The sequence below is a fragment of the Solanum stenotomum genome, chromosome 11 (genome assembly GCF_019186545.1).
Source record: "Solanum stenotomum isolate F172 chromosome 11, ASM1918654v1, whole genome shotgun sequence".
Taxonomy (NCBI): Eukaryota; Viridiplantae; Streptophyta; class Magnoliopsida; order Solanales; family Solanaceae; genus Solanum; species Solanum stenotomum.
Window position 1 is genome coordinate 6,419,848 of NC_064292.1, and position 13,894 is coordinate 6,433,741.

Consider the following 13,894-nt stretch of genomic DNA (forward strand, 5'->3'; position numbering starts at 1 on the left):
AAATCTTTCTGTAATTTTTAGCAGGTATATAATAGAATCAAAGGGGTCCTAACTTACCTATGATATAAGTAGAAGAAAGTTATTGACTGATCCAAATACGGGCACTCAGTTGTTGTCTTCATATGCAGCTCACTCAAACTCCAACCATCTTGTGGATTCCTTTTCTTAGTTGCTTTATCAACTTTACAAACACAACCCATCTGAAGAATAGCACTGAACTCTAATGGAACCTTTGTTTCATATATTCCCTGATCAAAGAATCTCGTAAGCCATGTTGCAGCATATACAGACATTTAACATTCAACCAGAAGAGTAAGAGTTAAAGAGACAAGTTCTTTTTCAGTAAATATATGAGATCACAATCATGCAGTCCAGAAACATATATATATATATATATGCTGAATGACTGGAGTGCACAGGAAAAATATCATTTTTACCGAACCCCAGCGGGTTCTCTATGATGAAACTGGAAGTGAATCCTCCACAGCTTTGAATTACTTCTCGGGTATTATGATTGCTATAAACAAGGGGAAGATCCACCATTTTATGTTGAGAGAATCTTTTGTTCATGAAAAGCCGTCTCATATCAGATTCATAAAGTATTGTGCTACTGTTATTCATTGTCCTCATCTATTAACAACTTAAAATTACATTACTAGTAATGAAAATTTTCTAAACTATAATTTGTTGGATCTTTTTTGTTACAATTTTGTTGGCATACAGAATTCACAAACTATGTACATAGTAACGGAGGACTTCATTTTTTAGTGCATGATTTAAAACTAAGTTTACAGAAATAAAATGGTACTGAGAAATAAATGTAGGCCATATTGTACCAATTAAAACCATATTTGAGAGAGTTCTTTTTTGATTGATAATGCAAGTAATTTATTGATCTAAACCAGCAAAAAGATTGCTGGTGAAAGCACATCCAAAAGGGGTAAGTACTAACAGTGAGTGTGAAGAGCTAAGGAAGGAATGTTGTCTTAGCTTTCATACCTGGCACAGTATACAGTACAATCGTACTTGAATTTAGCCTTTAAGGAATGTTGTCTTAGCTTACACATTAATATATTGCCCCTTAGGTTTCTTAATCCATTCTACAGGTCATGTAACATGGCTGCCTTGCACAGTTGCACTTTAACATTTTAAGGAGATTCAAGAAAAAATTATGAAGTCTCAAATTTATCAATCTAAAATTTGTCTAAATAATTTGAGTTGGATCTATACCGACACTCTTATTATTGTCAATTCATGATATTCCATTTTTCAGCAAATCCTCTTAATAGGCCTAGCTCAAGTAGCAAAAGGTGGAGGATTTGTGGCTTAGGTCNTCAGCGAACTTCCTTACTCCTGTTTATGATTTTGTTTTTACTTGAAAGACAACATCATTTGAGACTTGCATATTTTATTTCAATTCTAGTATTTACATTAGAGGCTTGTGCACGTGACAACCAGGTTTTGGGGATTGAATTAAGTTGACTTGTTTTCGTAATAGTAATTGTTATTGAACTTTGCTTTATTTCCGCACTTTATAGAAATGATTGGGTTTTAGGCTGACTTGTCTTGGTGGGATACGACGAGTGCCATCACATCCATTTTTGGGTCGTGACAAATATATTGCCCCTTACGTTTCTTAATCCATTCTACAGGTCATGTAATCTGGCTGCCTTGCACAGTTGCACTTAAACATTTTAAGGAGATTCAAGAAAAAACTATGAAGTTTCAAATTTATCAATCTAAAATTTGTCTAAATAATTTGAGTTGGATCTATACCCACACTCTTATTATTGTCAATTCATGATATTCCATTTTTCAGCAAATCCTCTTAATAAAGTGCAAGACAAATATCAAACAATTATAAAGTAAAACTATGTCATCAAAATCTCAAGCTACAGATTTAAGATTTTGAATATAGAATGGCAAAAGAAACATCATGAATGGGAAATTCAAGAACCTAACAGAGAAGACATGTATGTGCAATTGGACAATTAAAATCATTACTAACAGTACACTTACAATACAAATTGATTCAACTTTTTAAAAAGAGAACGGAAGGCAAACACGTTGACAGATCTTATAAAAGAACTTGACATCAAAAGTAAACTTCTGATTACACTTGCAATTGTCATTTATGAGTGAAGCGCATGCACCAAGCATGTTCAGGTTTATGAACAATACAGAACTTTAGGCGGAAGAAATACTGACCTCCACTTCTGGGTCAGCAAGGTGAGCTGCTAGCTTTTTGCTTTCTGACTTGAATTGATCCTCATCAATAGTGACCTAGTAAGAAATAGAAATTGTGCAATGACGGAACCTAAAACCTTCGCAACCAAACGCATTAAAGTATGATCAGAACTGATAATGATCAATGTACCTCAATTAAATTGTAGCTATGGCGTCCATGAGGAAGAATCTTGTTGACACGTCTTCCAGGAAATTCCTCAGTTATAGGAGCTTTGGAGTTGAGGTAAAACACTCTGGGGATAGTTACTGAAATTTTGTGCATGACTCCTTCCACAACTACCCATGCAAAAAATTGTCCATGTTGTGAAGTCGGTTCAAGTTGAACTATCTGAAGGAAAGACAGATTACATAAGAACCAATGGAAGAAATGGATTCAGCAGAATACTCATTAAAACCATATGAGCAACATCACCTGCCAGTGATTTCGTGTGAGGGCTAATTCGTGTCGCTCAAAGTAGGAATTAACCCCAGTTTTGCCCTGGCGTTTGCGATTTGCCATGCTATGAAACATGTCAGTACTGCCATTAACATGGTTTACTGTCCTCGACGTATCCAACCTAACAAATACAATAACATCAGAAGAAGAACAAGCCACGATGCACCACAGAGAGTTCAATTGAAAAAGAAATGCTGAGATATTTGGATGTATCTGTTGTGCCTGATTTGATTTAGAAATAGATATTTGGATTTGAGTATCTGTTGTGCCTGATTTGATTTATCTGTGCAAAAGTATTCAAGTAGGAGATATTTATCAAAACCCAAGACAACAATAATAAAAGTTATACAGCAATGTGATATTCCTTATTATTTGGATAACGAGGTAGCTGCAGTAGGTGTGACCGGTGAAAACTGTGATGACATGAATGATAAAGGTAACAGGTTTCCTCTACCCATAAATAGAGGTCATTCTTCCTTCATATTTGCAGAGGTTTCCTCCACCGATAAATAGATGTAATTATTTTGTTATATTAGTCCTATATTACTCCCTCCGTCCCATTTTATATGAGTTAGTTTGACTTGGCACTATGAAGAAATACCATCATACTCCCTCCGTCCCATTTTATATACCATCTTTTTGGGACAGACTAAGAAGGAAAGTAAGTTATATAAACTGGGACAGAGGAAGTATGATGGTATGTTCTTATGGTACCAAGCACTATGAAGAAATAACCTCAGTTCTCACTGTAATTTTCAGGGAGTTTGTCAAAATTCTGCACCTACTCTTTCTATGCCCCTCAAATTCTTTACTACTTCCTTTCTTTTTTGTCTGGCTATTGGATTCTTGTCATCACATCCATTCTAGTAACTATTTTTCTTATAATCATGGTGTCAGGGTCAGCTTGCGTGCACATCGATTCTTTCCACAAGGTACTTGTTGTCTCCCACCAGCACAGGTACTAACTTTGTCTACCAGGCTTGGACAGCTGGGACGAAATCACCCAGTGTTTTTGTCTCCGATGAGATATGAACCTGAGACTCATAGTTCAACCCACTTCATTAACCAATGTGTCATACCCGTGAGTAGCATTTAGCCACCGATTCCCAAATATTTTTGACAAGTCATTTTTGTGTGAAGTTTCACCATACGTTTGGCCATAGATTTTGGGAGATATATTTGACTTTTTAAAGAAACATGTTTTATACCCATAAGTTCCAAAACCTATTTAAAATATCCATAAGTTTGTATTATCATTTTATAATAAGCACGTTCCGCGAAAATTCATGACAACGAACACAATTAATAAGAATCTGAAAAAAAGAGGAAGAAAAAAAAAAGGAAAATACCAATGATATATCTACAAAAAACTACTATTACTACTTGTAATTGGAAGTGACTTTGGAGAGCAAACTCGGACAAAAACTGTATAAAATATGTATATAGCTGTATAAATTTTGTACTACGAACTAGGACTGAAATTCTGTTCAAAATTATAAATGATGTGTGTTTTTATAAAATATAAAAGTGGGGTAATTTTTAAATTTTTAAAAGTTCCCAAATACTAGTTTTTTCTAGTATTTGAGAATTTGGATTGTTTACCAGAAATATTTGCCAAATAATGGCAAGTCGTATGGCCAAACAATATTTGCCAAGTTCTTTTCCAAATATTTTTGGGAAAAACTATGGTCAAACAGGTCCTTAGCCCATGAGTGCCTTCTCTAGTGACTATTTACTATCGCACCACTCTTCACTAATCTACTTATTAGTAGTAATAATGTTATTTTAGTATTATCTTATTCTTCAATTTTTTTATCCTACTATTTTTGCTTTAGATACTTTCCTTTTTCTCGGTATTTTCATCATTGCTTCTTCACTTTTGTATTGTTTGAAACAATTTTCTTGAGCTGAGGTTCTATCGAAAACAGCCTCTCTACCGAACACAAGGTGGGAGTAAGGTCTGGGTACACTCTAGACTCCCCAGGCCCCACCTATGCAATTATGCGATCACACTGGGTATGTTGTTGTTGGTGTATTGTTCACTGATCTGGTTTACTATTCTGAGCACCATGCCGAGCACTATTCTGCCAAACTAATTTCCTCTGCCAATGTATTTTTTTCCTTGGGCGATTGCATCTACTCTCCAGTTTTCCATCTGCATCATATTAGTTGACAGCAAAGGAAGCTTCTAGGGATGGTATTTTAAAAAAAAATCATAATCTACCATTATTATGTCAACTTGACATTCACTTTGGAACAATTAGAGCATGTGTATAGACTTCTTCAGTCAATTCAAGTTAGTCCTGATACTTCTCGCTCTACATACTACCTGATCATACATTTCTAATAGTAGATTCAGGTGTTGGCAACACGAGCCTTTCACATTTTAATTCCAATCACACTTCTCCCCCTGATCATTCTTACATTTACAAAGCAAATGGATCCTTAGCTCCTATGTGAAACACTTCTCACTCTGATCTCTTCTTCAGAATAGTCTAGTAACTATAATTATTGGGCTGCAACCTTAGTTTTCTTCAACACATGTTTGACAGTTGACACATCAATAGAAGTTGTCTTACTTTCTATGTTTGATCTTTGGATAGTTGTGTTTGTAATAAATATGCTACATATTGCAAATTATTCCTCTTATAGAGAATTGGAGATAAGCATACCTTTGGCGTTTCCTTTCTTCACGAATCTCTTTCCATTTTCTCTTTTTTTGCTGTAGCCATCCATGATAATCTACATTCCTGTCAATATCTTCCACATCAGCAATTTCTTGTGATGGTAACATCTTGGATGGACTGCTAGCATGACCATTTTTCTGTTGACTGTCCAATCGATCACTAGTGTTCACTAGATGTTCTTTGTTGACTCCATGACGATGAACAACAGGCCTTGGACCAAATATAGACGATTTACCACTGTGTCTAAAGTCTTCCAGGTCTTCAAAATTTTGCTGATTTTTAGAATGTTTACTGGCCACTGTGTCATCTTTGTTCACTGAACTGAAGATATCATTCAATTTTCGTTGGCGAAATTTGTCTTCTTTTTCACGAACCTTCTTATGCAGCCAATCAGGATGAACCACCCTTGGGACAGGGTTTGAAACCTGAAAGCACCAGAATCATGTACTGGAATTTGCAAATTACTGCATCTTAATCCATAATATTAGACAGCTAGCTGTTACCTTCTGCATTGCAGCAGGAATTGTGATAATCTTTTGGATTGCTGAACTAAGTCGCTGCTTGTAATAAGACCAATCAATAATGGAGCGTATTCCGATTTCTGATGATATTTTGCACCACTTTTTGACATAGAACCTCATGATCTCTGAAGAGCCAAGTGTATAAGCAACTAATGCTCTTTATGTAAGGTAAAGGTCAAATTATAGCAAATTAATGCAAAAACTTACCAGCATTAGTTTCAAATATTGCAACAGGAATAGCACGTTCGCTTACTGGGGTTCCCTGCACGATAAGACAATTGTAAAATTAACTGCAGAAAGAGAGTAGCCAAAATTATGGGAAGAAAGAAAAATCAGAGTAAAAAAATTAAATTCTCTATCTCTTCAATGCTAGTTCAACCTTAATCTGAGAGGCAACTGCGTGCGTCTTGGAAGTACCTTTTTAAGCAAAAATGATAGGAATGCCTTCAAAAGAAAACAACTGGCCTTCCATAATTTCTTCAGATTTTTATTTTTATTTTGATAAACAGTACTTAGGTAGTACTGAAACCATATTTACAAATGGGACTCTAAAACGCTTCTATCTCTATCTATAATGAATCAAGTACATCAATAATAGGCAGACTCACTAGAATATATCTAGTTACACCAAAAACAGAGCAGCAAGATAAAGTTATGTTTGATCTTCTGCACTTCATTTTCTACACCTTCATAGCATCTGGAATTCCTCTCCTTCCACACTGTCCACCAGATGGTGGACAAGAATGCCGGGAAAAGTTTCCAGCTACACCTATTTTTAGCTATTCCTCCTACTTCCGCCCAACTTCTCAGAACTTCAGAAACCTTGCCTGGCATAACCCATTTTAGGCTTTTAAGGTTCAAAATTATACTCCATAACCTGAATGTGAACTTGCAGTGTAGAAATAAGTGGTTGACTTTCTTTAGATTTTAGGAAAACCAATCATATTAACTTAACCTTCACTGGTTCTAGCTTAAATTTTCTTCCTTTTTCCCCCAATATTTACATGGAACAAACTTATATCAAGTGTGGAAACAATCACCATCTGAGGGGCTACCCAAATGAATTATTCTATGAAAAGAAAATGGGCAAGAATAGTATGTATTGCAACATCTAGTTTGTGAATGATGCACAATAGAGGAGCTCACAATAAAGCTGAGGAAGGTCTGTAAGCAAGTGAAGTAGTAAAAATGGCATGTACATAAGGCTGAAAAAGCATTGGGGAGAAGTGATTAAGATTAACGAGGACATGACCTTAGATAGGAGAAGATGGAGGTCGCGTATTAGGGTAGAAGTTAAGTAGGTAGTGGCCCTATTCTTGTTAGTTCTAGTTTTAGATATCTATCTTCATATGTTTATTATGTTTCGGCTACTGCACTATTCTGTTGTTGTTCATATTCTTTTCTTCTCGGCTTTGTACTGCTTCTCCTATTAGTTGTTATGTTTTTGTCACTGTTTTCTTCTTCTTTATACCTGAAATTGATGCACTTGAGCCGAGGGTCTATTGGAAACAATCTCTCTACCTCCACGAGGTAGTGGGAAGGTCTGCGCACACTCTACCCTCCCCAGACCCCACTTGTGGGATTTCACTAGGCATGTTGTTGTTGTAAATGGGGTAATTTGGCCCTTAGTTAGACTTTCACACTTATGATAAACTAGTATAGCTTCAGATAACAACAGTTGCAGTAAATGAAGTCAATCGGTTCATGATGTCAAAGGAAGAAACATGAAAAAATTATAGATCAATACTGAAAGAAGCAAAAACTGGATATTTGTGTCTAGTGGAACACTGAGGGCAAAAACTTATAGGGGTTTTGGGAGGGGCATAGCATAGCATGTTTCCTGGCCAAGATGAGATTTATAATTTTCTCAGAATTGACCACAACTTGTCCAAAAAGAACTATTTTGGAAGTTAGAGACATCTTAACAGGACTTCATGCAAATGAGATAAGAATTATGCAGCTAAGAGCAAATTAATCCATCTCTATCAAAGAGCATTTGAAGCAGCCCTTTCTAGTTTCCCTCGTCTTTCAGACCAATTTCTTGGATGTGTCCATTTCCCTTCACAATATTATGGCTAAAGTAAAAGCCAACTCTAAAAAAATAGCCATGGAAATATATTATTGAGTAGATCAAAAAAAAGTTCTTCATCAAAACTCTAAATACAGAGGGGAACTACCAAATCAAGCTGAAACAGGTATACCTGTGGCTCACATGCAACAATATATTGACAAAGCAATCCTTTCTCTTTGACCATTGCATCCCCCAGAAAATCAGCAAGCCGTTTAGCTGTAGTTACTGCACATGACTTTTGCTCACCATAATCGGCCAGGGACTTGCTCATTGTGCTTGATTCAGATATATATCCGAGCAACTCACTGTCTGCAATATCTTGGCCTTGATTCTGGAGAAACAACAGACTTATAACTGCAACTATAAAAGATTTTAACAAATGCCACTTTTGATCGCTCTTGCATAAGTTATTATACATTGCATGCTTAAAATTAAGAACTTCACAGCAGTTTGCTAAGATAAATCTTCACTTACATCAAGCAGGTCAAGCCACCGATCTGCCACAGCAGCAACTGCTGAATAGCATTCCTCTAAGGTTGATCCATGGAGGAACTTATCAAAAAGCTCAGCCTGCAAATATGTTCACTCAAGAATCAATTTGTATGACAACATAAAGTAGATAAAACAAGTAACCACTAAATTTCAGTAAATCAGATGTTGGATCCTCATTGACCATACTATTCTAGATTGAGTTGAATGGGCCATAGTAGCTTAAATAATCAAATTATGCTAATTGATGGAATACCAAAGAAAAATCTCACAGGATTAGAGTTGTGCAACTCTTCAAGATTGAACTATAGCTGTTTAGAGGCAAGAATGTGGCTACAACTCTCACACAGTACAGTAAAGTATAATAGAATAGAAAGGGATAAACTGTTGGCCAGTTCATAAATTGCCAGCTGGATATAATGGCAAGAGTAGCAGCTTCTTTTGTCCAGAATAAAATATGAGCAACAGTAATGATGAAATGGTCTTAATTTCCTCACTCATTACTATATAGAATTCATACCTAACTTTGTTATAAATGGAGAAATCAAAAAACTGTGCATTATAAGACATTCATATGTGCATCCAAAATAACCAGATGTTCCTTTCTCAGTCATTAGCTAGGACCAACTCAAAGGTTGCAGGTGAAGCAAGATGCAATAATTCAAGTCAGGACCATAACCACTAAAGAAGTAAACATCTATTTATAGATGATAGAATTCTCAATTTCTAAGATGCACACCATGTCAATCTTCCATGATAAATCAAAAACATAAGGGGGCAAAACAGAGGTATCTTTTTTTTTTTTGATGACAAGGGAAACCCGCAGCCGCTACCCTTTGGGTGCGCACAGGGTAAAACCCCCGCTCCTATGCAATAGCTCGCAAACCACATAGGAGAGGTAACCCGCACTAGGCAAGCCTGGTGCGACAAGCTCGACCCAGAAGGCAAACCCCTTGCTTTCGCTGGCAAGGGGTTTCGAACTTGAGACCTTCAACATGAAAGTCCCAAGCCCAAACCACTGGGCCACCCCGAAGGGTCAGAGGTATCTTCCACATCAGGCTATCTCAAAACCTCCTAAATAATTCTCACTAGTTTTTTTTCAGATCAGCCAGTAAATCCATCTAATACTAAGCAATGGGAAGGCCAATGCCTAAGGATATTAACCTACAAGACAATGTGAAAGAATCATCTGACTTTAGATGTAAACAGCCAGCAGACATGAATTTATAGTACGGTAGAAAGACTGCATCTTATACTCCCAGATAATCTAACTTGCATCCTAATTAAGTCAAACTAGTTCTCTTTCAATTACTTTTCTCAACATCTAAAGTCACTGATTTAGCCAACAATGTATAAGGACTTCTATATAAGAATCAGGAATTAGAATCCCTTTTGGGCCTAGAATAGAAAATTCCCACAAAAGATGTAATAAGATTTGTCATAACAACATATTAAGTCCACTATGGAAGGAAATACATTGGGTGTACACATAATATCTACTGGTAGCTGATATAAACCAGGGTCAAAAAGTTTAATATGAACTACTCCAAATCGAGATAACCATATATTCCCCCTACAGATGTGTACAGTAACGTCGTTTCAGAAAACAGTACACTAGTATGGGATTCCATAAGTTGAACTACCTAGATATTTGTCTCATAAACTGGACTACATATTTTGATGTAGTGTACCAGTGGATATATAGATTAACTGTTACCATTCTCAAACTGTTAGATAACATCTTGCATAAGAGTACTGAGCCCTGAAAGGCACAGCCTAATAATCTGCATATTACTACTCCATTTTGNAGTAAACGTCGTTTCAGAAAACAGTACACTAGTATGGGATTCCATAAGTTGAATTACCTAGATATTTGTCTCATAAACTGGACTACATATTTTCATGTAGTGTACCAGTGGATATATATAGATTAACTGTTACCATTCTCAAACTGTTAGATAACATCTTGCATAAGAGTACTGAGCCCTGAAAGGCACAGCCTAATAATCTGCATATTACTACTCCATTTTGTCAAACACTGAACAATGATTAGTGACCCATTTTATAACTTAAAGTTGCTCTAAATTCAGAAAGAAAAAAATACACTTTGGATGAGGTTTCTTTAAATGTACTGGTGGACTGGCGGTATCATTTAAAGAGGTCTAGTCCAAGTGTTCTGCATCTTAAAAACAGGAGCAAATTGTTGTCCCCTTATATAGTAAAAGGTCTTAGAATTTGACAGATGTGACATAACAATAAAACAAGATGGAATCAGCAACCTAAACAACATGAAGGGGAGGAGATGATTTCAGAAAGCACAACAACTACACTTCAGTCCCAAACAAGTTGGGATAAGCTTAATGAAACCTCACAGACCATGTCTCTCAGAAAGTAAATAGGAGAAAAATATCTTTCACTTCAAAGAAAAGAATAAATAGCGTATTAAACAAATGAAGTGAGTACCTGAAATACTTTGATGAGCTTTAGCTCACCTCTACGTTTAATTTCAAAACCTTTAAGTTCGGCAAGCGTACCATCATCATTGAAAACTGCATAGCGCTTCTTTATTAGAATACCTTCTTCCTTGGAAGCGGGAAGAATCATTGCCTACTTGCAGAAAAAAATAAAAGAATAATCAACATAGTTATCATGCCTTATTAAACAGCACAAAGTTCCAAAAAGGGACAACACAACGAACACGAAAGTTTGCTTATAGATGTGTGTGTAGGTGTTTGTGTTTCACCTTATATGGTCCATCCACTTCAAACTCAATTGAGCATTCACTGTGTATTGTATACGTCTTATTGATGGGGTCCTTGAGTGTCTGAAAATGGAAGAGGAAATAGTTTCTTTAATGCAGTAGAAAACAGTGTTTCTAGTTTATTTAAGGTTACAAAAATGATAGACTAATAGTCTTGCAAAAACAATCTGAAAGTGAAACAAGCAGAGTACAGGACTAGCATCCCCTCCAACCTGGTACTGATCATTGGTATTGTTTCTTGCCACATCAACATTCAGCATTACACAAGGATAAGAGATTGTCAGCTTCTTCTTTGGATCTCTGAAATACACATCCATAATCATCATGATATCCAGTATAACAGCAGAAAAAATACCATTCTTAATATAAAGGACAAACCTCTACAAAACAGAAATCATCTCAGAAAATAAATATCATGCAGCACAGATTACAAGAACAGAAGAAAGGGCAACAGCAATAACACTTAAAGAAACAATGTTTCTTAAGAACCAAAGCATACTTTGTCTTGAAGGTATAATTCTCAGGGAAAGAGCCTGGTAATGCACACCAAATACCATCTGTGTCTAATTCGAGGGGCTTTCCAATTTTTTCAACCAACAATCGAGCATTCTGAATGATTTTTGCACCAGTATATGTGACAACTCCAGCCATCTCCATTGAGTACCATCTTGCACCCCTGAAGGAGAGAAAAAGAGACTGTAGTTACACTGCTTGAAGGCATAGAACAAGGACAGAACAGTGTGCCGGAAACAGTGAAAGAAAATAAACATACTTGCGCATGACATAACCATAAAAGGAGTTTAAAATGCATTTATGAGCCAGCTGCAATGAATCATACACAACTACCATGTCCTGTGAAAATCAATGAAAATGTAGAACGATTAGTGACATATAGCATTCTCTCTACTTATCAAAGACAGAATGAGTTTAAACAATAGAAAGACACATTAAAAAGGCACCTGTGCTTCTTGAATCTTTATGGAATTTCCACTAGCCTTTGCTTCAGACAGCTTACCTTTCCAAACTTTATTGAGCCCTTTGTATTCATACCTCCTATCTCGGAAACTTTTAACAGAAAGCAAAAATTCATATGAGCAAACTTGGGGAACAGCTGAAAAGCTCCAAACTGATATTGTTGACATAGTACAGCTATTAAAATACTAGAGATGAACAAACGATCCATAAGCTTGTCTTACCTCCGTACAGTATCAACATAAAAAGGATTTTCTCGCATGCAGATCCCTGCTTCTCGAACTTCTGTGACCGGCTTTTCAAGAACTCTTTTATATGCCTTAAAATAGTTAAAAAGGGACTACTCAGTTTTCCTAGAAAAAGAAGTTAAAGGAAGATGGCATAGCAAAGTTAGCAACTTACCTTTTGACAGTATTTCTTTAAACGGTCCTTGAGCTTTACTTGTTGTTCTGCTTTAGGCAAATCAAGAAAAGACTTTGATCGTTGACCATCTCCTACTTCAACAAGTTCAGACTCGAGTTGTCTCTTTATGTGGTAATAATCACTGATGTTTCGTATAAACGAAATATCAAGTTTCAGTAGCAATCTATCTAAAGTTGCCAATTTTGTACTAAATGACTAGAAAATATACCTCCTTTTTGCCATGTACATTTCACCACGCCAAACCCATTCAAGCTTCCGGAGACACTTTTTGCCAGGACGATTAAAATCGCATGCAGTGCATATCTCATCTGATACTATTGATGGTGGCTGATGGAATCAAGTAATTAAAGTTAAATTCAAAAGGCTACCAAATATAAAATGCTACATACACAATAAAGAGATAATGCACCCAACATGAAGCACCTCCTCAATAAGACAGCAGAAGTAAAAATCAGTATGTGTCAGCTGTTCAGCACATCATGTTTTAAAGCCAATTGGGTGTCAGCCATAAAAGATCCACATAAAGCCCACTGCAAGCATCTAAAAATAACTGACGAATTGTTTTCTTATTTTTTTTAGGCGGCTTTTTGAATTGATTTCTTGAAATGACACAATACAAAATATATTGATGATACTCGTAAATTAGAATTATTATTTTTTAGGCTGGTAACTACTCGTAAATTAGAATTAGAATTAATTTATTAATGGTCACGCCCTAGAGGCTGCACTTAAACAGCAGCAAAGTCGACCAATATTCACAGCATGGACTTCCAGGACAATGGATAAGTATAATTCGAGGGTATAGCAGTTGAAAAATTAGAAATATCATTCTAATCCCCTTCAGATATGATTGGTTTAGTGTTACGTAAACCCCTAGAATTTACTATTTAATTGATTCTCAATCTTCTAACTGGTCTCCGATTGAACCTTCTACAACTTGTACCTTCTTCTGCCTTGTCTCCCCCAGAATCTCTTACGGACGGAATATTATTGTGAAGACTGAAGACTCCCACATTGGTCCTATAAAGGGATGGGTGGTCTCATTAATATAGTTTGGGCAATCATCACCTTTTGAGCTAGCTTTTGGGATTGAGTTAGGCCCAAGATCCATTTCTTTACATGGTATTGGGCCCACATTAAATTGCTAACGAATCACATATCCAGCCCTGTGCGTGAGGGATGAAGAGTCCCACATCAACCATTTAAGGGCTGGATGCCCTCATTAATTTGGGCAATCCTCACCTCTTGAGCTAACTTTGGGGGGTGAGTTAGGCCCAAGATCCATTT

The 13,894-nt window shown here is 36.3% G+C and overlaps 1 protein-coding gene across 2 annotated transcripts in view; it reads right to left on the reverse strand.

Annotated features, from left to right (window-relative positions):
• The window catches only part of LOC125844086 (DNA polymerase epsilon catalytic subunit A-like), a 33,647-nt gene that overhangs the window by 7,178 nt on the left and 12,575 nt on the right, over positions 1-13,894 (reverse strand). For both annotated transcript variants that reach the window (XM_049523326.1, XM_049523327.1), the window contains 18 exons: positions 12,816-12,934; positions 12,587-12,728; positions 12,409-12,503; positions 12,172-12,277; positions 11,985-12,064; positions 11,712-11,888; positions 11,425-11,512; positions 11,195-11,275; positions 10,915-11,058; positions 8,437-8,532; positions 8,093-8,293; positions 6,099-6,153; positions 5,874-6,016; positions 5,356-5,795; positions 2,660-2,804; positions 2,378-2,575; positions 2,209-2,283; positions 58-248 (listed from right to left, as the gene is read on the reverse strand). In XM_049523326.1, coding sequence (XP_049379283.1) covers positions 58-248; positions 2,209-2,283; positions 2,378-2,575; positions 2,660-2,804; positions 5,356-5,795; positions 5,874-6,016; positions 6,099-6,153; positions 8,093-8,293; positions 8,437-8,532; positions 10,915-11,058; positions 11,195-11,275; positions 11,425-11,512; positions 11,712-11,888; positions 11,985-12,064; positions 12,172-12,277; positions 12,409-12,503; positions 12,587-12,728; positions 12,816-12,934 — 2,576 coding nt within the window. The remainder of the gene's footprint in view (positions 1-57; positions 249-2,208; positions 2,284-2,377; positions 2,576-2,659; positions 2,805-5,355; positions 5,796-5,873; positions 6,017-6,098; positions 6,154-8,092; positions 8,294-8,436; positions 8,533-10,914; positions 11,059-11,194; positions 11,276-11,424; positions 11,513-11,711; positions 11,889-11,984; positions 12,065-12,171; positions 12,278-12,408; positions 12,504-12,586; positions 12,729-12,815; positions 12,935-13,894) is intronic.